The following is a 27,981-nucleotide window of genomic DNA, read 5'->3' as shown; positions in this document are numbered from 1 at the left end:
TGGGCCCAGAAAATGTAAACAATTTTAAACAAACAAACTTAATTACAACATTTTCCAGTAAGTGGTAAGAAGAACAAATGCAATAGAATAACAAGTAAGACCTTCAAATAGAGGTTGGTAGTGCTAACAATAACCATTGTTAGTTTCAACAATAAAAATAAAGTCTCATACTTTTTGAACAGCGCTTGTATTTCACAACTCAAAGTATGGTGCAAACTATCACAAGTGTAATGAACAGTTCCAAAGAACAAAACTGACAGAGTAATCCAAAGTAACAGTGTAATTAGCTATGTATGCAGTTAGATGGTACACTGTGAGCAATGATATGCTTGAGCAGCTGTCAATATCAGTGTAAGTACGTGGCAGTAATTTCACACAGCGACATAGGTGCTAGTTAGGTGCCAGTGTGAACATCATGTGCAGCATATTCATTCTGGGTGCAGTGGTGCCACTCTCTGGTGGCTGAGTCCTTTGATGACCATCCCGGCTTGAATTGGCTAGCCTTTGTGAGGTGCTGCACTGAGTCCCTTAAACACTGCTGTAGAGGCAAAATGTGGCAAGCAGCATTATTGTTGGGGCAGAGAGCACACTGATTGTAACTACAACTGGGAACAGATGCGTTGGCATTGACTGTTTGTGATGCCCACAAAAACATGTGGTAGCCCTGTGGGTTTCCTCAATGAAATGGGATGTTACAGCAAATTACTTGGCAAAAAATTGACCAAGCGCATATGTGTAATAAATAAGTTAATTGAATACTGTCCATATAGTGTTGAATTAAAGAATTCACATGATTCATTATTTTCTGTAAATATTAATAATGGTGTAAAAATACAGAATGCCATTGTTGGGGTGTGATCATTGCACACTAGAATCAAATTAGCAAATACCTTGGATAAATATCTCATGAAGTTCTTGCTGCATCCAATTTGTATGTAATATCAATATTTCAACAACACCTGTCAACAGTTAATTGTAGGCTGTGTGATACTGTACTTAGTTGGCCAAATATGTCATGGGGGCACCATGAAGTCACAGATCTACAGATCTTCCATGCGCTAAAAGAGATTATCTTGTTTGTGGTCACAGGTAATACTGGTAAAAACTTTTTATTGTATTCTTTTTCCATCATTTTAACTTATGCTTAGGCAGTGGCATGAACAGTTACATAAACTACTCTGTAGTATTTGTGGCTGGCTCCCACACACTGTTACACTGAGCCAGGGATGCCACCACAGTACTGCTGAGTAGGAGATGCCAACTTTCTGCCACAAACCTGTCAATGGGGGGACTGGGTGCCATCAAGTTAGGTATGCAAGAGGGTTGGGAAGGCAAAGGCTTAGTTCTTGTTAATAAAACCCATGTTTCACTGTAACCTAGCATTTCTCATTTTACGTGCAAGAAGAACCTCCCTGGATGCCCACCTGAGCTCGTGATACCGTACTGACCCATGCAAACTGTTGTCTGAGAGTGGAATTTTTGCCATCGTTTGATCCAAATTGATACTTTCCTGCTGATCCTATGTGCTGGCAACCACAGCGATGCATAGAAGTTAGTTGCAGCGCATCACTTAGCTGTTCGTGCTGTTTGCACTAGATGCACCTTCAGGGACACCTTACAATGTGTTAGGCTGTGATGGCCCAATCAAGCATGCAAGTGCACTATCTGGCCATGTGCTGCTACACTGCATCCCACTCCGGGGAAAGCCACTGCCAGTAGAAGAGTCGCTGTGGGCCTTGCTGCACCATGTCCTGCCGCTGAGCACAGTGACAGGGCAGACACTTCTCATAGCCACACACAGCACCACTACCTTGGCTGCCAATACCTTATCATCAGCAACACTGATACCAATGTCATGACTGCTGATGTCACTGTGAGGCCAATGCACCGCCGAAGTCCGACGTAGGACTTTGGAGTGAGTGTCACAGAAATGCGCTCTTGTAGGCTGACTAACCTTGCCACATAGCATAGTGCGAGACCCATTTCTTGTATTGTTATTGTATTTCATATGTTGTGGTCTCTCCCTCTAATTTTGTAATCATGCCTGACTTACACCTCTGCCAGCCAGCAGGATGATCGGAGCCAACCCGAGAACCTGCAGCTGCAGCTAATGGTGAGCCTGATTGCCTTGACTTACTATTTCAACAAATTGAATCCTTGACATTGCAAAAGTTACAGCTATAGGAATGGCTAAATGCTGTAACATTCAAAGCCAGTTCTGTCATAAATCCGTCAAACACAGGCTCTTCTCAAGCCCGTAAGTCATAACCTGATAAATACATCGGATGATGTCAGTATTTTTAGGGCTATTGCTTTCATTTCTTTCACCCCCCCCCCCCCCCTCCCCCCTCGTTTGCAGGGAAACTGAATGAAAGTGTTACTACATTCCTGCAAAATATCATAGATGTGGGCCACACTTGTGCATGGCCAGATCATTTCCTGAAGCTCTCATGTGACACGCAGACATATGTGGAATCTGTGAATGTACTGCCTGATGCCACAACCTTTGAAATGTTGGTGAAAGTGTTAGCAGAGCACTACTCTGGTAACAGAGGAGCCATCTATTACTGTTACCGATTGCCCACTCTCAGGCCAAAATCGGGTGGAGATTTCGAAGCATTTGCTGAGAGATTCGGAACAGTATCCTATCAGTCTTATACACTAGGTAGAGATCAAACTCATAATTAAGTTCTAATTGAAGAAGCCAAATTGTGAGCAAATGATGTCTTCATTAGGGGAATTAACTGACACATAGGGAGTGAGATGAGAATTTCCTCTCCCATCTCATTCAGCTTAGCTTTATTGCATGAGGAAGCAGGATGATTTGTGTCCTCATCAGCACACACAAGCAATGTCAGCATGTGTTTGTAAATGACACTATTGTCAAAAGTGCAGGAAATCCAATCATACAATTGAGTGCTGTAGGGCTTCCTCCTGCGAGAAATGTCATACTGTTGGACACGAGAAAGATCAACGTCAGTAAAGTTAGTGGAACAATCCATCACAACCAGGTGCACTTCAAAAGAGTAAAAGAAGGGTAAATTGCAATGGAAGAACAATTCCAAGGGAAATGAGTGGGGCAGGCCCCTCCTACCCTACTACTCTACCCTTGCCCCCGCTTCTCACTGCCTTGCACCCATTGAAAACTGTGAACCCCTTACAGTGGGGTCAAACCACTGAGGTGCCTAACTTAGTTATAACAGGCAAGCTCAGAAGGATGACCATAAATATTTTGGTAGGCACAGGAACCCGGATTAGTGGTCTGTTTATTTCGCACAGTGATAAGCATGCAACTAAGCCACTGTGCTATAATACAAGTGGATTGGGAGGAGAGACCTGCACATAGAAAGAAAGAAATATGTATTTGACATGGGTGTGGTGAGGAAATGCAGACAGGATTTTTATATAATCCTGGGGAATGATTTCCTAACACAGTATCAAGCTCTGATAGATAATAGGATGTGCACTGTTGATTTCAGTGATACAGAACACTGTCCAGACAGTGAGCATGCATCTCATTTGTGAGGAACCTGTGAAGGGAGGCGTACTTCACAAGCTCCAACTGAACCATGCACATGGGCATTGAAAACTATCACATCTGTCCCAGTTAGCAGTGGAACAGAAAAAGTACTCTGAATTGAAGTCAAAGTCTGGGTACCACTGAGATCAGACTTTCTGGTCAACCTGCTTGCCCAGAATGACACTCTTGATAGGGTGCAAATCCATGTTAAAATAGGTCTAAGTAGACTCAAAGTAAAAGGGAACAGGTTACAAATACGGTGAGACCTTAGATAGGTTGGGAAATTGCAGATATTTTACCACCCTGAACATTCATACTGAATTCATCAGATTCTGATTGCTCCACAAGATAGACCTAAAACTGTTTTTGTTATTCCATCTGGACTGTATGAATTTTTGCATGTGTAAGAAATGTGCCCGCCACATTTCAAAGATTTCCCGACATGTTATTGAGAGATTTAAAGCCTACTATGTGTCTTGTGTATCTCAACAACATCATAACTTTAGCAAAAACAATTGAAGACCATGCTGAAAGATTAAGAAATGTATAGCCTAAATTTCAAAGTGCACGTTTGAGTTTAAAACTAGAGAAATGTTCTTTTGCACAGTCACAGGTTCAGTACTGGGGCGTATCATTAGTTTAGGTGGAGCTAAGCCAGATCCTAGGCTAACTGAAGCAGTGAATAGTTTTCCAACCCAAAGAAATGCTAAAGAGCTACAATCTTTCCTAGGCTTAGCCAACAATTATAGGCATTTTGTGCAGGATTATGCTACAATAACAAAGCAATGAACAAAATTACTAAAGAAAGATGCATATTTGAATGAACAGATAAGTGTGAGGCAGCAATGAGAAAAAGTAAAGAAATTTTGACTAGTTCACCCTTACTGGTATATTTTGAAAAACCTTTTGTTCTTTCCATCATACTATGCTGTCAGAGCTGTTTCAAGTCAGGAATATAATAGTGGGGAAAGACCATTGGTTACATTTCCAGACAAATGAATTCAGCAGAAATTAGTTAAAGTACTACTGAGAAGACATTGTCTGCTCTCAAGTTTAGAGTAAATTACTTGTAAGTGTTACTTGTGTGAATGCCAGTTCACTGCAGTTACAAAACATGCTGCCTTAGTATGAATGTTAAGCTTAGAGTTAAGTAGTTACTTTGCTAGGTGGGCATTAAAATTATCAGAATATGGTTACACAGTTTGGCTAAGCCTGGCTGACTGCACAGCAGTGCTGATGGCCTAAGCAGAAAAGTTAGAGTTGTTGAAACAGGTGTTATTTCAATCAATGAATTGAAAGCGGCACAGAAGAGAGACGTAGAATGCTATCAGTATGCTACAATCACAGATTTTGTCACAGGAGAGGGTATACTACACCTCAAAACCCCACTGGGGATCAGGATAGCAATACCTAAAGAATTGCAACAGTATGTTATGGCACAATGTCATGACAGCCTACAGGCCTGTCATAATGGGAGAAGAGCCAAAATGCTAGAATAGCCTCGTGATATTGGTGGAGAGGCCAACAAATGGATATCTGCCTTGTGCATGAAGGGTGCCTCCACTAAGAATCAAATTTCCTTTACAAGCATTGCCAGAATGTGGCCTTAGATTTCTTAGATATACTTCCTCAAAGTAATCAGAGTAATAAATATATAGTTTCAATCCTTGATCAATTTTCCAGGTGCCTAATTTTTGTACTACTTGCAGATACAGTCATGTGCACATTTGTCAGTCACTTGGTCTTGCTGTTTGGCAGCCCCAACACAGTACTTACTGACCAAGGTTCAAATTTCATGTTAGTTTTGTTTGTACAGGTTTACAAAATGTTACAAATCAAAAAATGGTGAACTACACCCTTTCAACTTAAAGCCAGCAGGCACCTGGAGTACGTGCACAAATCTATTGTGTGAATGCTTTCGAATTATGTAGAGAAGATCCATTTAGTGTGGGACAGATATGTATAATTTGTTGCCTCAGCTTACAATAGTTACTTCCATCAGGCAACAGGATACTTACCATATGAAGCAGTCTATGTCGGACCCTTGAATTCACCTTTTGAGGTTGACAAACTGCCCCCTGATGTCAGTATAGATGAAGTGACAAGACTAGCCCATCATCTCAAAGCCATACGGGAACAAGTTAAATATAGTAATTTAAAAGCCACACAAAAGTAGCAAGAACATAGCAACAAAGGCACTACACTCCATTAATATAAATCCGATGATTCAGTATTGTTCTGAAATCGCATCGGAAAAAAGCGATGAATTGAGCTCACTCCTTGGTATGACGGCCCCTACTCTCTATTACAGATCATCTTCCCAGTGAATGCCAAAATTCAGTTTTCTGATTGTTCTACAGTAGTACATTTTGATCAGCTGAAGCCATATCACAACCTAGTTGTCCCACCTCAAGCAGCACCACCTGATTCTACCCTTAAAGTCACACTCATGGAGAAAGGGTCACCTTGACAAAGCAGAAAACGAAGAAAGAAAGGGTATTACCATCATGTCCTCAGTATGCTTTAAGAAACAAGCATCTTTAAGCACTGAGGTTCAGGGACTAAATGAGAAAGATGTAGTGATAAAAATGTATCAAAATAGGACAAGAAAGATATGAATCATTTAACTATTTGTTTTGTTTGTATCTGTTTCTGTTTCACTAAAAAAAAAAAAAAAAAGGTTTGAAGGGTTGCTTATGCTCTTTTACACTTCTAGTTGTGTCATGTTATGTTAGCGTTGAAAGGCTGCATATGCTCTTTTATGCTTCTAGTTGTGTCATGTTATGTTATAAGCCATAGTTTTAAGCATCAGCAGCTAGAGCAGAGGAAAATGATAAGATTCAAGTCATGAGAAGTAAATGATAATAAGTGAGCTAATTAGTAAATGCTCTTTCAGTTGTGGCAAATTCCCGCCAGTTACGGGAAAATGTGAAAGTATGAGTAAGTTTGCGATACAGCAGTCACAAGTTATGTAAGTTAGGCATTGCCTTCTACATACATTTGGTCAGAAACACAAAGACTAAAGAGAATAAGTAGTTACAAACACTACAATGCATTGCTTAACTTTAATTAATGTAGGTCCAGGGAGACAAAAGACCTCCACAAGGCCTCTAGGAAAAAGTATCAATCTGCATAATGTCACTATAAGTCAAGTAGATGCAAAATGTTGCAAAAGGCCTCACAAATGGTTAATAGATTGAATAAGTAAAACCATAATCGACATAGTTTTGAATAAACACAAGTATACCAGTCCTATTGGGAATTTCAATTAACAGTTTCTGGCATATTTGGCCATCCTATCTGTCACTGTAGCAGGAGTGATTAATGGAGATTCATATTTTAGCAAGAGATTGCTACGATATGCATTTTCATGGAAATACTTGTTACATGAGAGAGAGAGACAATATAATACTCCAGTATAGTCAAATACTGCCCAAATAAACTACTCCTAGAAGAGATTTCAAAGCAAGCAGAAATTGTACATTAGAATACAAATACTGTGAAGTTATATTGAAAATACAATGTAAGTAATACCCATTATTGATCATATCTAGGAATGCTTCACTCAGATTAGGGTGAGAACTACCATTTGTTTTGTAGCAGCAATTCCAGTATAAGGATCTCAGCATCTAAGTGCAACCAGCTCGTCAATCTGCAGTATTTCCAGTTTTAAGTCACAAAAAATAATTGAAGTAAACTATGAGTTTTGCATATGTAATGATAACAGAAGACTGTTGAGTATTCCAAATGAGTATTGATCCTACCACTGCACCAGTGAGCCAGATACAGTTTCCAGCATTTCTTAGCTGCGTGAATGTTGGTCATCACAGTGGTGCCAAGTGATCCGCTCATGCTCTGGAGGTATACTGGCTACCGAAATGGTACCAGTTCCTGCTGACTACAACACATACCGCTGGTATAATGCCACAGCAACTGTGGCAAGCCTCACTTAGCTGCAGCATCCAGCACCTTTACATAACACAGTGAGGAAACTTTGGAATACACCCATTATCTCCCCTTTGCACATTAAAAACACTGCATTTATTTTATCAAACACAGCTATTCATGCCCTTGCAAAACAGATATAAAAATTATTGCTACAAATTATTATCTTACGACACTGTAATACTGGATGGAGTTTCATGGCCATTCAGTCCCAAGCTCTTTCTCCTCAAAGGGGCCATCTGTTATTTGTCAAGACATCATCTACAAGCTCCAAGCTTGTGTCCAAAACACACAACTTTTAGTTTTGAAGTACTGTGATTGTAACTACACATGAACAAATGATACATGGGAACATGAAATGACCATTTCGAGATGAATCAGTTATTTTCATTTACTGGAAACTATGTGGAGTAGTATGAAAAAAAAAAACACATTTAAGCTACTTTCTATGATTTACCATGATGACTTGCAACTTTCAGACTTCAAGGTAAGTTTGTCACTGGGAAATCAACTGCCACTATCTGCAACAATCTTCAGTGCAGCACAACGATTCATAGAATATTGCAGGTAGTTTGAATAAATCACTGCAAAGGCCAACAGTGCTAATAAAGATTATAGACACATAGAAACAAAATGCTTAATAATACAATATCATTAATGAATATATCATACCAGTATTAAAGCATTTGGGAGAGTGAAGAATTAGTAAGAAGATCACGTCTTATTAACAAGTAGAACTAATATTGGAATTCATGATGCACTGTAAGATATAGGGAGAACAGTTAGGCACACATTGGTCAGTACCTTCACATGTAACAAACCAAGCTAGAAGCAAAAGTAAATGACAACAGAGATAATGAGAGGAAAGGTATCCCAACAGCCCCTGCTGTAGCTACTAAAATAATGTGGGTGAAAATGTTTATTGTGTTTAGCATAAGATTTTGGAGGTCCACCTACATTTATTTGTATTTTATTATGTATTTATGTTTTATCTGACAATCTACTCCCTCACTTTGAGCTTCCCTCCCCACTTTGAAGCATATTTTTATTTCATTGTATCATGTATAAAAAATGTACAGTGCAGTAAGAGGATGCTCAGACTGAGCTATTGGGAAGTAGCAGATATGGATATCTCATATTACTGCAACTTTGTTCATTTGAAAATACCAGTTGAGGGAAACATCTGAAATATGATGACATACCTCCTTTTTTAAATATTGTAAATAATTATTTTCTCTCATTGAAAGATGTGTACACAGTGCACTTTATGCAACAAATACTTTTCACACTAAATCCAACCTCAGTGTTTTTGCCATGACTCATGTTACTTCAATAATTTAGGTACAGTAGCAATCCCCAGTGAAACAGAAGATAGAAAAAGATTAGCCCATGAGAACTGGCAGTAGTTACCTGCATTAACATACATTCAGATTCATTGGTACTAATGGCCATGCCACAAGCTTTATCATGTATACCAAAATAAGGCACACTGACTTGTTAAGAACTCACTTAGTGGTCACACCATTACCCCTTAGGCAAACGGAAATGCCAAAATGTGTAATCTGTTGACTGACGTGAGATAGGCACCAGTTGATTTCTGCAGTAGACTATGTAGGCTTGGATAGATTCTGGCAACATGGTTATTTGTGCTACCGATGGGGCACAGTGCATGTGTGTCCATTCTGCTAGAACTGCCAATGGGTGCCAATGACTGCAAGCTGTTGCATTTAATATCTTTACCCTCTTCGTTTTATCACTTATCCTCTTGCCATGTTTTCAGCTCTATTATGTATTTCTTTCTTCTGTCAATGAGGAGGATAGCTGGATAAATTGGGACTAATCCCTCTGACAGTATCAAGACTATCACATTCTTTTCCAGCCACATTATACCGAGATACTGCTCCTCTCTTTTTGCAGTGGTCCATCTTGCTTTACTCAGTTCTTGCCAAAAGGCATCTACAGTATCCTAATTAATTAACCAAGTATGTCACTAACATAAGATACTGAATGCTTGGCTTTATTTTATGGATTTTGTATAAATATGGCTATTGCAAATCCTGCAAGTCACTACCAGAGGTTGTAGCAGATCCCCAGCCAGACAGTGAGTACTGTGAGTAATGTCTAATGAGTCACACTACTTCACAGGCATGGCCCTCCCACAAGGTTAAGCTATAGAATTTTGTGTAACTGTCTACTCATGTTTTATACAAATTAGTTAAAAACAATTTTATGGGAAAATTGTTTTCAAAGGCCAGGAGTAAAAATGATCTAACTATTTGTAATGAAAATGTTTGATACCTGGTTTGTTCAGCTGACAATTATGCCTGTTACAGGCTCATTCTGCCTTTGTATCTATCACTTACTTTTAATTTACCCCTTGTTTATTGTGTGTCACGTGAGCCTCCATTGATACGATTCCCACCTGTGAGTGTTGCAGTCACTGGTACTTGACACACCCTCATTCGGCCAGCCATCCCTCTAGCCACCTCAACTCCAGCACCATATTATGGTACCATGGCAACCACACACTTTGACTTACTTGCAGCCCAGCTGGTTGTCCTCACTGCACCCATCACCACCTTGGCTACATACACACAGTCGACTACCAGGCTGCTGCACCAACTCTGATGGTTTCACAAAGTGTGTAAAAGGGCATTAACAGTCAAATTATTAATGACTTAAGTGACATGAAAGGATAATGATATTGTAAAGTAAAATCACAAATTTATACCCCCTACCCATAATGTGTATTTTATAATAATCATTAAGAATGATTAGTGCCAGCAACACCAGCACCATTATAAAAATCACAGACCCATCACCAGCTCTCATGGAAGGGCTAAGGAATTGTTCATGGTAATGGGTAATAATGGTAAAAAATTTTTATTGTATTTTACTTCAATCATTTTAACATAGTTTCAGACAATGCCATGAGCAGTTATGTAAACTACTCCACAGTACTTGTGGCTGGTTCCCATATGCCATGTGCTATTGCTCAGAGCTAAGGATGCCACCATGGTATTGCTTAGGGGGAGATGCCAACTTTATGCCACAAACCCACCAATGGTTGGACCAGGTTCCATTGCATGAGGTACACAAGGGGGTCAGTGAGGTAGCATCCTAAGCAGCAGGTCACTCTCTTGCCTGCTAGATTCCTTACCCTCTGGATGCGTCCACCAATCTGTCCTATTGAGGGTAAAATGCTCTTCCTGGACCATGTGCGGTTCCCTCCGTCACTGTAGCCAGTGTAGCTAGTTTCCATAAATATTGTACCCCTTAGTGGTAGTTCTTTGGAATAAAACCAATGTTTCTCTGAATCCTAGCATTTATCATGCTGGAAACCGGCCACCCCCCCAGATGCCCAACTGAGCTGCTGACACCATCCTGACCTGTATAATCTCAATGGGAAACATTGGTAAAGATACAGATTTCATTAGATGGTTGATAATTCAGTTTATTTCTCTCTATCTTTTCAGCATAAAGCACCTACTTCCACACACCACAAGTGTATAGCCACTGTTCCAGCTAAAGTTGTTGCACATTCTGATTGCAACAGCTTCCTTTATGATAGTGTCTTATTACGTAGAAGCTTGAGACAAGATTTCCATTTCATAAAACTTAATTGCATGTCTGTTCATAAGACTGAGTTCAGCAACAGTAGCTCTGTCAAACTCAGGATACTTAATGTATTGTTGGTGCTCTGTGCAGTATTCTGAAATTGTGTGTACAGACTATAACTGTTACCATATTCACAAGAAATTTTATAAATTTCAGTAACACTGATGCCAAGGCCATCTTTTACGGCACGCACAATCTCTCTAATCTTCACTGGATGAAGATTCCTTACTTTATTTGTTGTTATATACTGTACATTCAAGGAAAGGAAGAAATGTTCTAAGCTGATCATTTTAAGATGTTTAACTATCTTTGTGTTTCCATTTGTTAGAGATGGTAACTTGATGTCTTTTTCACTATAGCCTTTTCATTTGTTACACCTTTTTCAGGTATTTTATATTGAAATGCAAGTGACCGTTGTCAGAAATAGTTTTAGCTCAATGTATCAATGTGATTAAAGCTGTGTTATTTTGGGCTGAATAATGAAAGCTTTGCTCAGTGAAAATATGTATTAGCTTCTGGTAAATGGAGTCGCTGAGCTGCCCATCTGATATTTGTTCAAGTAAAACATCTAAATGCTAATTTTCTCTCTTTCTCCATCTCACTCAATATTAATGGATGGATGCATTATTAATATTGTATTGTCATGGACAGTAGTAGAGCTCGGAGCCAAGAACAGTGCACCAGGAAACAGACATTGATCATCCTCCAGACTGATCAGCACCCATCAGCAGCAGTAAGACTCTTCTGTAAGACTGTTCTGAGTGCTGATGCTGTGGGACCAGCCTTCAACAAGCCACTCCAGCTTGGCTGACTTCCTTGTGCTGTTGCTCATAGCCCATTATGACAACCAAACAGGACATTGCCTCTATTCTAGATCATTAGGAATGACAGAGAAACACAGAATTCAGGCACTCTACCTCCATCTTGGCATTACAGTGCAGAGTCCAGCCATCCCCAACCTGCTCAGGTAACAACAAGGGCTTCCATATCCTGCACCACAGGGCATGATGCAGTCTGATATATTCACCGTGGAGCAGCAACACCAGGCTGGTGGCACAATATGGGCCAGGAAATGTGAGCCTATTTTGACACAGTAACCATGACATATGTGCTTGCTCAGCATTATTACTTTCATACCACGCTGGAGGTTGGCACACTGGGTGATTCTAAACAACATATTCACTTACTCACTATTGACACTAGTAGCTTCAATGTCCACAACCTGTCCTCTCCTGCTGCACCTGCATCCATCTTCAGCAGAGAACCAGCCATCCTGCTACCCCGTGTTATGATATTATCAATGAACAGGTGAAGAACTTTAGCCCCATCTGGCCAGATCATAAAAATGTCATGAAGGTGATGGAAGGAGCAAGACAGCCAAAAGAACAGCTAAATTTAATGTGTATTCTTTGAAATCCTCCACAAAGAAATTAGCCATTGCTGCAGACAATGGAGAATCAAAGAATGCTGCTGTGAAAAACTGCATTGTCATGGCAGATGCACAGCCCATCTCTTTTTTAATTTTTCCAATCTTTGAGTTAAAAATGTATCTTAAAAACAACCTAGCAGTAATCCTTATTTCTACCTTTGACAAGTTTTATTATTTCATACATAATAAGAAGCAAAGCCAATCAAAATTATCCTTCTGAACAGTAAGTAAAAAGTAGCTCTCCCTTTTTGTACTACGTTCTTCTGAATTATAAGTAAAATGTCTCGTTTGATTTTAAAATAACAGTAAAATATACTTGTGTGGAAGAAATGAACAAAACTGTTATGCAAGTTGAAAAGTAATCTAAGGTATTATATGACTTACTCAGGAAAATCACTTTGCTGTAATTGTAGTATTTACTGCTTTTCAGCATATTCGAAAGCATTTGATGTAAATGTAGAATTATTATAATTTATAAAATTATTAATTATTATTATTTTAGCTGAAAATGACGAGTTTCAGTGACCAAATCACCCTTTTTCTTTTATTCACTCTTAATAGACTGGAGGATTTTACAATTATAATGGTAGTGAAGGCTTAGTTAGTGAAATCAGTCTTTCCCATAAATTTCACAGACCTCTCTCTTCTAGCATAACGTAATTTAATCCCTCATATTGTCCATTCTTTATGTCTGCTTCTTGAATTATGCTCTTTCTTGTTTTAAGCAAAAAGAGAACTCTCTGTGTTAAAGGAATATTTTTAAAAAATGGTTGTATTTTTCACTGTCAATTTCTGTTTTATAATTTGCTTTTGAGTATTTTCACCAAAAATTCTCTCAAAACATTATAATTGAATCATTGGTTGCAATCCTGATATAGAGGAAGTTCTTCTATGATCTGGATAACTGGTTGGCATATTTTATTGTCAACAGTTAAGCATCATGTTCAGGTAAACCACTTGCTAGCACTTTTACATTGAATTCACTGGAAATAGTTGGGCTTAATAACGTGATGTCAGTGTCTGTTGCAGTACAACTTTCAGTCTTCATTTGGAATTTTATTGTAAGAAATAAGCAAATGTCAGATATCAGCTGGAGAAATTTATACATCTTTATTAATTTTTTGTAGTTGGCTGGACCACCAACCTGAATGAAATATGTAGGACAGATTCCAAATGTCTGTCATATACAATGTTCATTGACCTGTAGTGCCTGGAATTTAAATCCAATTTTTATCTACATAGCCATTCCCTCTTTCCAGTCTACTGATTTTGTAGTAGTGAGGCATTAGTCTATATCCATCCAGATGTATATGATTTCAGTGATTTTGAAATCATTTTTGATAAGCACAACATATTTGTGGACACTACACTTGTTCTTTCATTTTTTGTGTATTGTTATTATAAGCTTAACCACCTTTATTTACGAGGCTCCTTATGTTTTAATGGAAGATCAACTCGAAATGACCAGAAAAACATTTAATGATATCACTGAAAATCACTGGGATAGGTTCGTATAGTGATATGCTCAGCCTGGATGCTTCTGGAAGTTAGTTGTGTAATTAACCTCTTGCCAGGAGTACTCAGATACAAATTAAGCAGCATATGAAGTGACACAATCACCATCCTTATGTGAAAAGCAGTCTTAGCAATGTACTCAATGTCATTGTCTGTCACATGTCCTGAACCCCACTGATCTCCTTTAGAACCCAAATCACCGGAAAACATGGCTTTTTCACAGTTTTTTTTTAAAAAAGGAATATATACTCATTATTTACTAGAAAATATTGTTAGTATTAGAGAAATTTACTCCTTACTGGTGCAGGTTTTTCAGACTATGTTCTAGGTGCAAGCAAAACATTTATGTACTATGTGCATCTAAATTATTTATCTGCACTAAACATTGTGATCAACTAAATTAATTATAACATTAACAAAATAGGAGGTGGAGCTGTGGATGGCTAAGGGGACACCATTTAGGTCTGAAATTGCTGGTAGTGATTGGCCCTGGCTTCAACTATGGGTGCAGCAGAGTGAAAATGTCCTTGCAATGGGACGACAAGGTTCAGAAGAACCACTTTCTAGTGGACAAATGTCTGATCTTTCTGTAGACTTAGGATTACGTTTTATCAGCATCTCTGGAGCTGGTATTCTCTGGAGCTTACCTTTTACAGTTGAGGGTAAGTGTTGTCTGTCTATTTTCTCTTGTATGAGAAGTAAAAATATAGTTAAATATCATGTTTCTTAGAATTAGTGGATCTAATTTGTTGGGTTTTGTGATGGCTGTTGGAAGCACCAAATCCTCAGATAACAGATCAATAATATATGAATATATATCATGTCAGACCTATCTATCTCTGTTGTAAGGGGTGTAGGCAAGTTGTCAAGTAAGTCACTAAACTCAAAAAACCTTTTAGTGTATTGTAAATACTCACTGCATCTTTGATACATGCATATTTGTTTACCATTGGCTGATGCATTATTAGCTTTTATTTCTCAACAGTGATTGGCCTTTTCTGGTGATCAGGTGACAACATTTAATGCATCTATATCTAGATCTGTACTCTGAAAATTACTGTGAAGAGCATTGCAGTGGGCACTTCACACTGTACAACTTATTAGGGCTTCTTCTTGTGCCATTTACATATGGAACACAGAAGAATTATTGCTTATTAGCTGAATCCTGTGATTTTACCTATGATTAAACAGTAATTTACAAAAAAAATGTTAATGTCGAAACTCACTATCCACATGTATGTGCCATCACAAAAGTTATTTCTTGAAAGTCTTGTGATGTGAACCCCTTGCAGCCTAGCAAACTGTGTGACATCTTGGGTAGGGGATGTGGCATGGGAATGGGGAGGGGGGAGGGGGAGGGAGAGGGGGTTACAAATTTTGAGATGGTGGGAAAAGGCAACAGAACTCAGGTTGCCAGCAACTCACTCGCTTATTTCACAGAAATCATTTTTATGTTATCAAGTAGCGAATTACAAAATATTTCAGAAAGGGGAGTAAGTAATTTCATGACTATTTGCAACATGCTTAGTGTGGGAAAGATCCTATTGTTATGCTGTGTATACAGAACCAGAAATCTGTTGCAGTTCATCTCTGTAAACAATGCTCTGAGACTTGTTCTCTGTGTATGTGTAGAGATAGCTGAGTACCTGGCATTCCCTAGGTTTTATATTTATTCCAGTCTTCTATCAGCCCAGCTCCTTCTTCCCCCTTTCTCTGACCATCCTCTCTGTACCTCCTCATCTGTCCACCTCCTCCTACCCCCTCTTACTGGCCACCTGCTTCACCCTAGTCTTTTTCCATCTTCTCCTCTTTCCTTTCTCCATCCATCTCCTCCTCTCCCCTTTCCCTGTCTATCTCCTCTTCATCCTGTTCTCTGTCCATTTTCTCCTCCCCCTCTCTCTGTCCACCTTCTCTTCCCCCTGTTCCTGCCCATCTTTTCCTGCCCACCTGTCTGTGACCATCTCCACCTTCCCCTTCTATGTCTGTCCATCTCCTCCTTCCTTTTGTCTCTCCATGTTTTACCTCCACCCAATTTGGAGGCTTGTGGTTCTTACCCCCCATGGTTCTTACCCCCACAGTATTTCTTTCCAGATTGTAACACATATGTCTACCAAATTTGGTTGAAATCATTCCAGGGATTTAAGATGAGCTTTTTACCCATGACTTTGCCTACATACACACATGTCAAATCTATTTCACATGTAGTCAACATACCAGCAGAAAATTGCCCCTGTCAGTGCACTGGAAAGGAAAATATGCTCCTCTTTAAAAGGCTCTGATTCGAAATAGTGTACCAGCTGCCTCATTCTACTTTTAAAAATTTTCCCAAAGATTATGGCATGCAAACATATTCAAGCTGTTTTTAACATGCAACTCACTTCTCACTCTTCCAAGCTCCCCTAACTGTAACTGGCCCACACCCACTAGTCCATTGCGATAAGTTTCTCATACCCTTCCACTCCCACTTGCCCATTCTCACTCACTCATTCAGCCCAACTCAGTGTCATTATCTCTTTGTGGGTCTAGCTGTCTCTTGTCTCCCACAGTCTCCTTTGTTATGTTGTATGAATACCGTCTGTGTTGTGTCTGACTTCTTAGACACTGAAGTGGCTAGTAATAATACAGTTAATCAGAACACTGAATAAGTAATGCTTTATTAGTTGCAACAAAACTTACCTTTACTCACAAGGCTTGGCTGAAGCTATGATACTGCACATGTGGACTTGTGGTTCAGAACATACTAAGCCACAGTTACTGTGTGGTGAGTTGATACCAGTTCAGAATGGCCATATGAGATCAGTTCAAAAAATTCTGGAACATTTGTAATTTTGGTCCAGTGGTGTGTTGGAGCAAAATGCGGTTGGCATCCCTGCACACACCTGTGTTTAATGTGTAATTGCTGGAAGTTTCATTGTTGTGTGTCTGTTAGTTATTGTTTAGTGCTGTACTTAGTAGAACAAATTTTAGAAGGTGGAGTTAGAGCAGCAGCAGGTGTGCATTAAATTTTGCGTGAAACTCAAGAAAACCTTTACAGAGCCATACCAAATGATGCAGGAGCCCTACGTTCATGAGTGCTCAAGCTGTAATTGGTGTTACAAATGGTTCACATGGTTAAAATAATGGCTGGATGGAAATTAAATATGACCTTCATTCAGGATGGCCTTCGATGTCTACCAATGATGCTCATGTCAGGACCGTCAACAAAATTGTGCATGTCAATCAAAATCTGACTGTCTGAAAGATTGCAGAAGAATGTAACATTTCAGTTGGATCATGTCATGGAATACTTACATAGCATTTTGGAATACATATGTTTCCGCCAAGTTAGTCCCACGGCTCATCAGTCACGACCAAAAAGACCTTCACCTCGCAATCTGTGAAGAGCTTTTGGATCACAAAAAGGAGAATGATATGTTCCTTAAGAGAATTATATCTACTGCTGAGATATGGGTCTACAGTTATGATGTTGAGACCAAGGTTCAGTCTTCACAATGGACTGGGAAAGGTTCTCCAAGATCAAAAAAATATCACCAAGTCAGGTCAAATGTCAAAGCCATGCCGATAGTTTTCTTTGACTGTGAAGTATTTCATAATGAATTTGTGCCACAGGGCGAAACTGTTAATTGATGGTGCTATTGGGATGTGCTGTGACACCTGCAAGAAAATATGGGAAGAAAACGGCCTGAAATGTGGTGAGACAATTCATGGCTCTTGCATCACGATAATGCACTCGCACATTCATCCTGTTGGTGCATGACTATTGCTCAAAAAACAAAATCACTGTGCTGCCTCATCCTCCATACTCTCCAGAGCTGGCCCCTTGGACCTTTTTTATTTCCAGAGTTGAAAATCCCTTTGAAAGGATGAAGATTTGCAATGATAGACAAACTAAAGAAAATTCACAGATGGCGCTTCACATGATCCACCAAGAGGCATATGAAGACTGCTTCCAGAAGTGGAAACAGCATTGTGAGCAGTGTACCAATTGTGGAAGAGAGTATTTCAAAGGAGACCATGCACAGTAAGTAAAAGATGAGCATAGAAAAATTTTGTGGACAAAGTTCGGGAATTTTTTGAACATACCTCGTACTGTGGCTTTCCTATAGTCACTAGAAAAACCAAGTTCATAGATGCTTGTTGACACAGTTCTGATAACATTGGCAGGAAGGCACAGTTCACAGCAGACAGAAGTCTTGTCATTCCCCAACAGTTGATATGGGCTGTGTCACAGCAAGTAGGCAGCACAACAACATTACTCTGACAGGAATTTCCTGGAAGTGGGCAGGATCTGACCTCCAACAGAACTACAGTCCTGGCCTCTGGCGATGCCATTTCCAGGCAGAGCAATGGCAGTGGTGCCTCAGAACTATAGACAGCAATGCTTTTTTCCTAGCATCTCATTGGCACCTCATGCTACTGCTTTGTTGTACAGTATCTCTGCATTGGTCGATACTTCTTGTGCCACTCTTGATGCTTAGTGACACCGCAGTCTCCTCTCTCTGTCACTGCCTACCTCTTGCTCTCTCTTACTGCTACTAGTTCTTTCATTCCTTCTCATTGCTGTTGTTTCATGTCACTATCTCTCTCTTCCTTGTTAATGTCAAAGACTCTGTCTCTCATTATCACTGGCTCTCATCCACTTCCACTTTCTCTGTATCTTTATTCCTATCCCACTGGCACTGTCTCCTTCACTCTTTTCGTAGCACTGTTCTGTCACAGTCAACTATGTTCTGCCACCACTGCATCCCTCTCTCTCACATTACCGTTGTCTCCTTCTCTCTTTCTGCACTGCAACCACTGTCTACTATCTCCCTGTAATTTATTACTTTCCTGTCTCTTTCCCACTGCCACTGTCTCCTTCTTTCTCACAATAAAAAAGTGTGAATATGTTCTCACACCAAAAATTTTTGTGAACATTTGTAAAGGTGCTGAGAAAGGTAGATTGAGGCAGCTAGGACCCCAATTTTCAATAAGAGCCTTTTAGCAGAAGAATATTGGCCATTTCTGGGCTCTGATTGGAGCATTTTTCTGTTGGTTCCCTTCATTTTACTCATGTGAATAGAAGTTTATGGGTCAGTAAACTTTTGATATTTTACTTTTCTGAAACTGAAATAATTCTCAATTAATTTTACATCTCAGACAGGATTTTACGTGCATACAAATTTTGCATGTACTTCAGTACTACAAAATTGGGTTGCCAGAACCCTTCTGATGATAACAGAGACTCTTTAAAGCATATTTCTCCTTGCTATCTCACTTTATAAACTACAGTTGTCCCTTACACTAAATTTTACATGTACAGGTAGGCATGGGTGATGGCAGCGCTTAATTGCCGACAGTCTGATGACATTCCAGAGTCTCTGGCATCTTCTCATGGGCACACATCTGCTGGCTGACTGAATGAACGTCAGCTAGAACACAACATGTCAGGTGAATGAGCAACAGCTGAGGCTGGTACAGAAAAACATTGTGAATAAATAACTGAATTCTAATATGTTTAACTAGTACTGAAGACACTTCATAGTTTCCTATCAGCTATCCAGACTTCACACAGTGGTGTCTCCACTCAGCCCTGTGTAGCAATATATACTGTAAAGATTACACTCATTTGCTGTGCATAGACATCTTGGAATCTGTGGCTCTGTTCTGGTACAAAAATCGGTAAGAAATGCCTTTTGGGGTTTTCTAAGGAACTGGCCATGAAATAATCAAGATTTTTGAAAACAGAAGGGGGCTGTACCAGCTAAACGCCTAGAGGATGTACTGTTACAATCTGATATTATGATATTAGAATTTACATCCATATTTTACGTGTAGAAGTGGGGTAATTTGAATCTCTGGCAGCATATAATTCACACTTTCGCAACCAACGGTTGTTTCATCAGGAAAGAGGGAAGGAGAGGGAAAGACGAAAGGATGTGGGTTTTAAGGGAGAGGGTAAGGAGTCATTCAAATCCCGACACTCGCACACACACACACACACACACACACACACACATATCCATCTGCACGTACACAGACACAAGCAGACATTTGTAAAGGCAACAAGTTTGAGCAGAGATGTCAGTCGAGGTGGAAGTACAGAGGCAAAGATGTTGAATAACAGGTGAGGTATAAGCGGCGGCAACTTGAAATTAACGGAGGTTGAGACCTGGTGGGTAACAGGAAGAGAGGATATACTGAAGGGCAAGTTCCCATCTCCGGAGTTCTGACAGGTTGGTGTTAGTGGGAAGTATCCAGATAACCCGGACGGTGTAACACTGTGCCAAGATGTGCTGGCCGTGCATCAAGGCATGTTTAGCCACAGGGTGATCCTCATTACCAACAAACACTGTCTGCCTGTGTCCATTCATATGAATGGACAGTTTGTTGCTGGTCATTCCCACATAGAAAGCTTCACAGTGTAGGCAGGTCAGTTGGTAAATCACATGGGTGCTTTCACACATGGCTCTGCCTTTGATCGTGTACACCTTCCGGGTTACAGGACTGGAGTAGGTGGTGGTGGGAGGGTGCATGGGACAGGTTTTACACCGGGGGCGGTTACAAGGGTAGGAGCCAGAGGGTAGGGAAGGTGGTTTGGGGATTTCATAGGGATGAACCAAGAGGTTACAAAGGTTAGGTGGACGCTGGGAATGACCAGCAACAAACTGTCCATTCACATGAATGGACACAGGCAAACAGTGTTTGTTGGTACTGAGGATCACCCTGTGGCTAATCATGCCTTGGTGCACGGCCAGCACATCTTGGCACAGTGTTACACCGTCCGGGTTATCTGGATACTTCCCACTAACACCAACCTTTCAGAACTCTGGGGATGGCAACTTGCCTTCAGTATATCCTCTCTTCCCATTACCCACCAGGTCTCAACCTCCGTTAATTTCAAGTTGCCGCTGCTCATACCTCACCTGTCATTCAACAACATCTTTGCCTCTGTACTTCTGCCTCGACTGACATCTCTGCCCATACTCTTTGCCTTTACAAATGTCTGCTTGTGTCTGTGTACGTGCGGATGGATATGTGTGAGTGTGCGAGTGTATACCTGTCCTTTTTCCCCCTAAGTTAAGTCTTTCCACTCCCTGGATTGGAATGACTCCTTACCCTCTCCCTTAAAACCCACATCCTTTCATCTTTCCCTCTCCTTCCCTCTTTCCTGATGAAGCAACTGTTGGTTGCGAAAGCTTGAATTTTGTGTGTATGTTTGTGTTTGTTTGTGTCAGAAACCATCCTTGTAACCATTGATGCCACTTCCTTATACACAAATATTCCACACGTCCAGGGCCTTGCTGCAATGGAGCACTTCCTTTCATGCCGATCACCTGCCATCCTACCTAAAACCTCTTTCCTCATTACCTTAGCCAGCTTCATCCTGACTCACAACTTCTTCACTTTCGAAGGCCAGACATACCAACAATTAAAAAGAACAGCCATGGGTATCAGAATGGCCCCCTTGTACGCCAACCTATTTATGGGTCGCTTAGAGGAAGCCTTCTTGGTTACCCAGGTCTGCCAACCTAAAGTTTGGTACTGATTTATTGGTGACATCTTCATGATCTGGACTCACAGTGAAGAAGAACTCCAGAATTTCCTCTCCAACCTCAACTTCTTTCGTTCCATCAGATTCACCTGGTCCTACTCCAAATCCCATGCCACTTTCCTTGACGTTGACCTCCATCTGTCCAATGGCCAGCATTACACATCCGTCCACATCAAACCCACCAACAAGCAACAGTACCTCCATTATGACAGCTGCCACCCATTCCACATCAAACGGTTCCTTCCCTACAGCCTAGGTCTTCATGGCAAATGAATCTGCTCCAGTCCGGAATCCCTGAACCATTACACCAAAAACCTGAAAACAGCTTTCGCATCCCGCAACTACCCTCCCGACCTGGTAAAGAAGCAAATGACCAGAGCCACTTCCTCATCCCCTCAAACCCAGAACCTCCCACAGAAGAACCCCAAAAGTGCCCCACTTGTGACAGGATACTTTCCAGGACTGGATCAGACTCTGAATGTGGCTCTCCAGCAGGGATACGACTTCCTCAAATCCTGGCCTTGAAATGAGATCCATCCTTCCTGAAATCCTCCCCACTGCACCAAGAGTGTCTTTCTGCCGTCCACCTAACCTCCGTAACCTCTTGGTTCATCCCTATGAAATCCCCAAACCACCTTCCCTACCCTCTGGCTCCTACTCTTGTAATCGCCCCCGGTGTAAAACCTGTCCCATGCACCCTCCCACCACCACCTACTCCAGTCCTTTAAACCGGAAGGTGTACACGATCAAAGGCATAGCCACGTGTGAAAGCACCCACGTGATTTACCAACTGACCTACCTACAATGTGAAGCTTTCTATGTGGGAATGACCAGCAACAAACTGTCCATTCGCATGAATGGACACAGGCAGACAATGTTTGTTGGTAATGAGGTTCACCTTGTGGCTAAACATACCTTGGTGCACGGCCAGTACATCTTGGCACAGTGTTACACCATCCAGGTTATCTGGATACTTCCCACTAACACCAACCTGTCAGAACTCCGGAGATGGAAACTTGCCCTTCAGTATATCCTCTCTTCCTGTTATCCATCAGGCATCAACCTCCGTTAATTTCAAGTTGCCGCCGCTCATACCTCACCTGTCATTCAACAACATCTTTGCCTCTGTACTTCCACCTCGACTGACATCTCTGCCCAAACTCTTTGCCCTTACAAATGTCTGCTTGTGTCTGTATATGTGCGGATGGATATGTGTGTGTGTGTGTGTGTGTGTGTGTGCAAGTGTATACCTGTCCTTTTTTCCCCCTAAGGTAAGCCTTTCCGCTCCCGGGATTTGAATGACTCCTTACCCTCTCCCTTAAAACGCACATCCTTTCGTCTTTCCCTCTCCTTCCCTCTTTCCTGATGAAGCAACCATTGGTTGCGAAAGCTAGAATTTTGTGTGTATGATTGTGTTTGTTTGTGTGTCTATCGACCTGCCAGCACTTTCGTATGGCGTATCAATAAGATTCTGTAGTCACTGAAGTCTTCATACATTGTTTTCTTGACACCTGCATTGCTACTGTCCAGTCACCTGTGTATCACTCACCCATTCCTCCTATATAAACTCTATTACTGTAACTACATAGTTTGTACATTCCCTGAGCTTCTTGTAGGTCAATGGGTTGCAAATTGAAACTGGAATATCTCTTAACTTATTGCCATTGTAACACTGATGCCTACTTGTTGTATTTTGCTACATAATCAGACACATCTTTATAAAATGGGAAATGTATGAATACACCCATTCCCTCTTCTGTATTGTCCTTTGTCATCTTCCAGGATAATATAATTTGATTTATTGTGCTATTATGATATCCACTCCCATGGATGATGTTCATAGATATTCCAGCTCCTGTATCAATTTTTCTGCATCACTAATCTCACACAGCCATATGATTAATACATTAATTACTATCATAGTCTGTGTTGATCAATAGTGTGATATCCATAAGACTCCAGGGAACTTTGTGGCTTATTGCATCGTATGTTGTCCTGTACACTTTATTTTCATCCATTCAATCAGTGTGCTGTATTAAATGCTACAATGAAGGAGAAACTTCTGGGATATGGAAAAAATCACACTGTACATAAACTGGCAGAAGCAGCCATTGCAGGCTACTATAATGTATAGTAACAACAAATTATGACTAATGCTAATCTACCCATAATAATGATAATCAGAACTACAACTAAGGTATTGCCATTAAAATTGTCAATTCCAACCCATCAGCATAAATTGGATGGGAGTAACACAATCTACAACTGCATACAAGGAAAGAATATGCAGCAGGTTTCTCATTCAGAAACACATTTGTTTGTTAGTTGTTTGTAGGAAGATTGTGTTACGCCTAGAGTAAGAAGAAGAAACATCTGCCAGCCTGTGTCAAAATTTGCCAACAGGAGGCTCATGGCTTATTGAGACTGTGATTTATTATTTCAGTTTTGTTCCTAATACACTACTGGCCATTAAAATTGCTACACCAAGAAGAAATGCAGATGATAAATAGATATTCATTGGACAAATATATTATACTAGAACTGACATGTGATTACATTTTCATGCAATTTGGGTGCGTAGATCTTGAGAAATGAGTACGCAGAACAACCACCTCTGGCTGTAATAACAACCTTGATATGCCTGGGTATTGGGTCAAACAGAGCTTGAATGGTGTGTACAGGTACAGCTGCCCAAGCAGCTTCAACATGATTCCACAGTTCATCAAGAGTAGTGACTGGCGTATTGTGCCGAGCCAGTTGCTCGGCCACCATTGACCACATGTTTTCAATTGGTGAGACATCTGGAGAATGTGGTGGCCAGGGCAGCAGTCGAATATTTTCTGTATCCAGAAAGGCCCGTACAGGACCTGCAACATGCGGTCGCACATTATCCTGCTGAAATGTAGGGTTTCGCAGGGATCGAATGAAGGGTAGAGCCATGGGCCATAGCACATCTGAAATGTAACGTCCACTGTTAAAAGTGCCATCAATGCGAACAAGAGGTGACCGGGACATGTAACCAATGGCACCCCATACCATCACGCTGGGTGATATGCCAGTATGGCGATGACGAATACACGCTTCCCATGTGTGTTCACCACGATGTCCCCAAACACGGATGCAACCATCATGATGCTGTAAACAGAACCTGGATTCATCTGACAAAATGACGTTTTGCTATTCGTGCACCCAGGTTTGTCGTTGAGTACACCATTGCAGGCACTCCAGTCTGTGATGCAGCGTCAAGGGTAACCGCAGCCATGGTCTCTGAGCTGATAGTCCATGCTGCTGCAAACATCATCAAACTGTTGGTGCAGATGGTTGTTGTCTTGCAAACGCCCCATCTGTTGACTCAGGGATCAAGACGTGGCTGCACGATCCGTTACAGCCACGCATATAAGATGCCTGTCATCTCGACTGCTAGTGATACGAGGCCATTGGGATCCAGTGCGGTGTTCCTTATTACCCTCCTGAACCCACCGATTCCATATTCTGCTAACGGTCATTGGATCTCAACCAATGCGAGCAGCAATGTCGTGATACAATAAACCACAATCGCGATAGGCTACAATCTGACCTTTATCAAAGTCGGAAATGTGATGGTACACATTTCTCCTCCTTACATGAGGTATCACAACAACATTTCACCAGGAAACGCCAGTCAACTGCTGTTTGTGTATGGGAAATTGGTTAGAAACTTTCCTCATGTCAGCACGTTGTAGGTGTCGCCACCGGTGCCAACCTTGTATGAATGCTCTGAAAAGCTAATCATTTGCATATCACACCATGTTCTTCCTGTCGGTTAAATTTCATGTCTGTAGCACGTCATCTTCATGGTGTAGCAGTTTTAATGGCCAGTAGTGTATTAGTCAGGATCCCAGAACTATCATGTGAATATGCAGTCTATGTTTTTAGGAGAACCTTATCCAAGGCAATGAAAGTTCCTAACAGCCTGTAGTGATTTGGACAAGAGGCATAATGTTCACACAATTGTAATAGGTCACTCAGCTGTGTCATGTAGCTGAGGTCAGAAAATGGGCTTGTTTGCAGCAAGACAGGTATATCTACACAAACATCAAAGATGCCTGAAGTGTCACAGACTGTCAATAAGGGCAGCCATTGTCACGGCTTCCCCTGATGCTACAGCAGAGAGAGACGGACCAGTAGTGGTGTATCCACTGACAACAGTGGACACAGGAGTGTCACCATATCACGCCATGGTTGTATCTACGTATGGAAGGTCTGAGGAGAATAAATTTTCCCGCATTACATTTATCATTGTTATATAATTTCAGCACCTGGCATGATGGGGTATGTGGGGTGCACACAAGGTTTTTTTTTAGATTAGGCATCTCTCCGCCCTATCCAGATAATGATAGTTGTAGGAAATCTAGAATTAGCAGTGTAAGAGCAAAAGAAATTCCTCCTACAACTGACAGTACTAAAATGGTAGAGGTTAATTGCCAAAGCATTCGCAACAAAGTTCCAGAGTTTGAAGCATTCCTGAAAAGCAGTGAAGCTCACATAATACTAGGTACAGAAAGCTGATTGAAATCTGAAATTGATAGCATTGAGATTATTTGGGGAAATATAAGTGTATATCAAAACAATAGGCTAATGAGAAATTGAGGTGGCATATTTATTTCAATAGACAAGACTCTCTGATCCACCAAGATAGAAACTGAAACTTTGTGGGACTTTATTTGGGCAAGACTCTGTATCAGGGTTTGGCATAAAAAAATTCTTCTATTGTCCACCAGACTCATTTCCTGATGTAAATGGAAACTTTAGAGAAAATCTCAGTTTGCTTGTACATAAGTTCCCAAATTATACTGTAATCAGTATCAACTTTAGTTTTTTTAGTGGTGGACATAATATAATAAGATACCCAGCGAAACATTACTAAATGCCATCTCTGAAATCTATCTAGAACAGATCGTTCAGAACCCCACTCTTGATGGTAATGTATTGAATCTAATGGCAACTAATAGGCCTCACCTCTTGAGGATGTCTGCATTAATACCAGTATCAGTGATTGTGATATGATTGTGGCAAAAAAGATTACCAAAGTACAAAGGTCAACCAAAACAAGCAGAAAGTTACCTATGTTAAATAAACTGGATAAAAAGTCAGTAGTGTCATACCTCAATGAGGAACTTGAAACTTTCAGCACAGGGTAGGAGCATGTATAGGAACTATGGCTCAAGGTTAAAAGAATAGTTGACCATGCACTGGACATATATACCCAATAGAACAGTTCATAATGGGAGGGACCTTCCTTGGTGTACAGTCTCTATGAAGAAACCTCCAAAGGGGCAAGTGTAAAACAAAACATAGGGATATATATAAGGAGATGCTGAATGAAACAGGTTTGGCTGTCAAGAGAGCAATGTGTGAAGCCTTCAGTAATTACTGTAACAGAATATTGTGAAGGTAAAGAAATTCTGGCTGTATATAAAGCCTGCTAGTGGCACCAAAGACTGAAAAGGCGAGTGAAATCTGTGTTGGAAGAAAGCCCAAGTAACACCCTTTACATGAAGGATTGTAGAAGTGATCCAAACTATCATAAAGTATCTATGACATTGATGTGTTGTAGAATATTAGAACGTATTCTGAGTTCAAACATAATGAGGTACCTTGAACAGAGTGACTCCATGCCAACTAGCATGGATTCCAAAAACATCAACCATGTGAAACCCAATTCTTAACTTTCTCATACAGCTTAGCGAAAGTTTGGATCAAGGCAATCAAGAAGATGCAGTATTTCTTGATTTCTGAAAAGTGTTTGACTCAGTACCACATGTATGCTTATTGTCAAAAGTCCCACCTTATGCAGTGTAAAATGAAATTTGTGACTGGTATGAGGACTTTGTGGTAGGGAGGACACAGCATGTTATCTTAGATGGAGAGTCATATTCATATGTAGAAGTAACTACGAGTGTGGCACAGAGAAGTGTGTTGGAGACCCTTGCTGTTCGTGTTGTGTATTAATGACCTTTCAGACACTGTTAATAGTAACTTCAAACTTTTTGCAGGTGATGCAGTCATCTATAATGAAGTTCTGTCTGAAAGAAGCTGTATAAGTATTCAGTCAGATCTTGCTAAGATTTCAAAGTGGTGCAAAGATTGACGACTTGCTTTAAATGTTCAGAAATACAAAATTGTTCACTTCACAAACAAGAAAATGTAGTATCTTATGGCTACAATATCAATGAGTCACACTTGGAATAGGCCAACTCATACAAATACCTAGGTGTAACATTTTGTGGGAATATGAAATTGAATGTAGGCTGATTCTTACAAAGAAGAAGACAGCAACCAGCCACTGTTAATAATGCTGTTTATTTAAGTAAATAGCGCCATAACTGGTTTTGAACTGACAAGTTCATCAGATGGCTGCTCCCGAGATGCAGTTTACGT

The 27,981-nt window shown here is 40.5% G+C and overlaps 1 protein-coding gene across 1 annotated transcript in view; it reads left to right on the top strand.

The window, feature by feature from the left end:
* Nucleotides 1-27,981, top strand: part of LOC126416914 (uncharacterized) — a 306,432-nt gene that overhangs the window by 72,195 nt on the left and 206,256 nt on the right. The window contains exon 6 of the mRNA XM_050084797.1: nt 14,452-14,689. Coding sequence (XP_049940754.1) covers nt 14,452-14,689 — 238 coding nt within the window. The remainder of the gene's footprint in view (nt 1-14,451; nt 14,690-27,981) is intronic.

The sequence above is a fragment of the Schistocerca serialis genome, chromosome 8 (assembly GCF_023864345.2).
Source record: "Schistocerca serialis cubense isolate TAMUIC-IGC-003099 chromosome 8, iqSchSeri2.2, whole genome shotgun sequence".
NCBI classification, from domain to species: Eukaryota; Metazoa; Arthropoda; class Insecta; order Orthoptera; family Acrididae; genus Schistocerca; species Schistocerca serialis.
This window is presented reverse-complemented; position numbering and strand designations above follow the sequence as displayed.